The sequence below is a fragment of the Aplysia californica genome, unplaced genomic scaffold, assembly GCF_000002075.1.
Source record: "Aplysia californica isolate F4 #8 unplaced genomic scaffold, AplCal3.0 scaffold00001, whole genome shotgun sequence".
Lineage (NCBI taxonomy): Eukaryota > Metazoa > Mollusca > Gastropoda > Aplysiida > Aplysiidae > Aplysia > Aplysia californica.
The window spans coordinates 4,647,439-4,648,925 of record NW_004797271.1 but is presented as its reverse complement, the minus strand read 5'-3'; the positions used below and the strand labels follow the sequence as shown (position 1 = coordinate 4,648,925).

The 1,487-nt window shown below is 40.3% G+C and overlaps 1 protein-coding gene across 1 annotated transcript in view; it reads right to left on the bottom strand.

Moving 5' to 3' along the window:
- LOC101851775 overlaps window positions 1–1,487 on the bottom strand; it is a gene marked incomplete in the record, with an annotated part of 239,242 nt that overhangs the window by 218,496 nt on the left and 19,259 nt on the right. The window contains 1 exon segment of the mRNA XM_005088889.3: window positions 1,055–1,269. Within this exon segment, the coding sequence (XP_005088946.3) occupies window positions 1,055–1,269 (215 nt within the window).

Below are 1,487 nucleotides of genomic sequence, written 5' to 3'. Positions count from 1 at the left end.
TGGGGTGATGGACATAAAGGTGAGGGGGGCAAATGTGGAAAAAGAGGTTACGTTTATAGGGTAAAACCAGAAATAAAAAGCTTCTTGTGTAAGAATAACGGAGGAACAGGAACGTGGCGAGAACAACCGGAAATGCCGAGTGGGGACGCGGTAACCATAGAAACAGCAGGCTGGAGCACATTGCGAGAAAGAAAGAAAGGAGAGCAATATTTTATACAAATATATAATGTATACAATCTATTCGTCCCAGTAACAAAAATTGCTGCAGATGTCGGTATTACATGGAAGAATTCTCTCCGTTTAAAGAATAACCATTGCCATCATCACACTCATGCCATTCTTTTGCAACAAAATATCCATTTTACTACAACGTGTATCTCATCTTATAGCCGTTGAGTTGTAGTTTACGACAAGGCATCACCACAATGGCCACATGTCTCCCAGAACAGGATTACGACGATAGTAACGGTGATAAGAAGACAAAGGAGTAGACCACACTAGAACGCCCACCGACCTCACAATCATTTTACGTAAACCTGCTCCGACTCTTAAAAGGAAAAATCCCTTCTAAAAAATGAGTGCAGGCTTACCTGCTCTGCTAAATTGTTTGATTTTTTTAAAATAAGAAAAGAAAAAAAAGACAAAGCAAATTATAATATAATGCACTGGAAAAATGAAAGATGAACAAATAGCATTTTTATGTAAACTTAATGCCTCAAACTGTATCAAAAAATGTTCAAATGGATTACAGACAGACGCAAAAAGGCAAAGACAAAGACAAGAAGATAATCATTTCAATGCCGGCTGACATTTAAATTTTCGGGACGAAAAATTTTGAAAGCGTTACTTTTGGCAATAGCGGGAGAATAGCCTGCCAACGCACTTCCTGTCACACAAGGCAATGCCGAACGTACATCTCGCTTCCTAGCCTAAAGGCATCGTTTCCCTGCCGAATTTTTCCTCTATTTTTCTCTTTTAGCTATTAGCCTTCTTTCTCGCACACTAGAATCATGATTCATACGCACACATGGAAACCATGTTGTTAGGACCGTACCTTCTCTAATGTCAACAAATTGGCGAAGGAAAACCGTGGCCTTTAGGCTGGTTGGGACGCTGGGTTCTATCCAGCGTGCCTCAATGATAGACTGCAGATCATTAACGTAGGGGCCCGAGGAGGAGTACACACTCCAAGCATCTCCTCCTCCTTTTCCTCCTCTTCCACCTCCTCCTCCTCCGCAAGGCAGATTTCTATCAGGAACACCCTCACACCTGAAATAAAAGCAGAGATTACAAATAAATGGCATTAAAAGGGTATCAGAAAGTTTCAAAAAGCGAAAGCGTGCATACCTACACACACAGAGACAAACACATACTCACAAAAACAAATAAACAAACACTCACAAACACACACAGACGCACACATAGATAGATAGATAGATAGATAGATAGATAGACAGATAGATAGATAGATAGATAGATAGATAGAT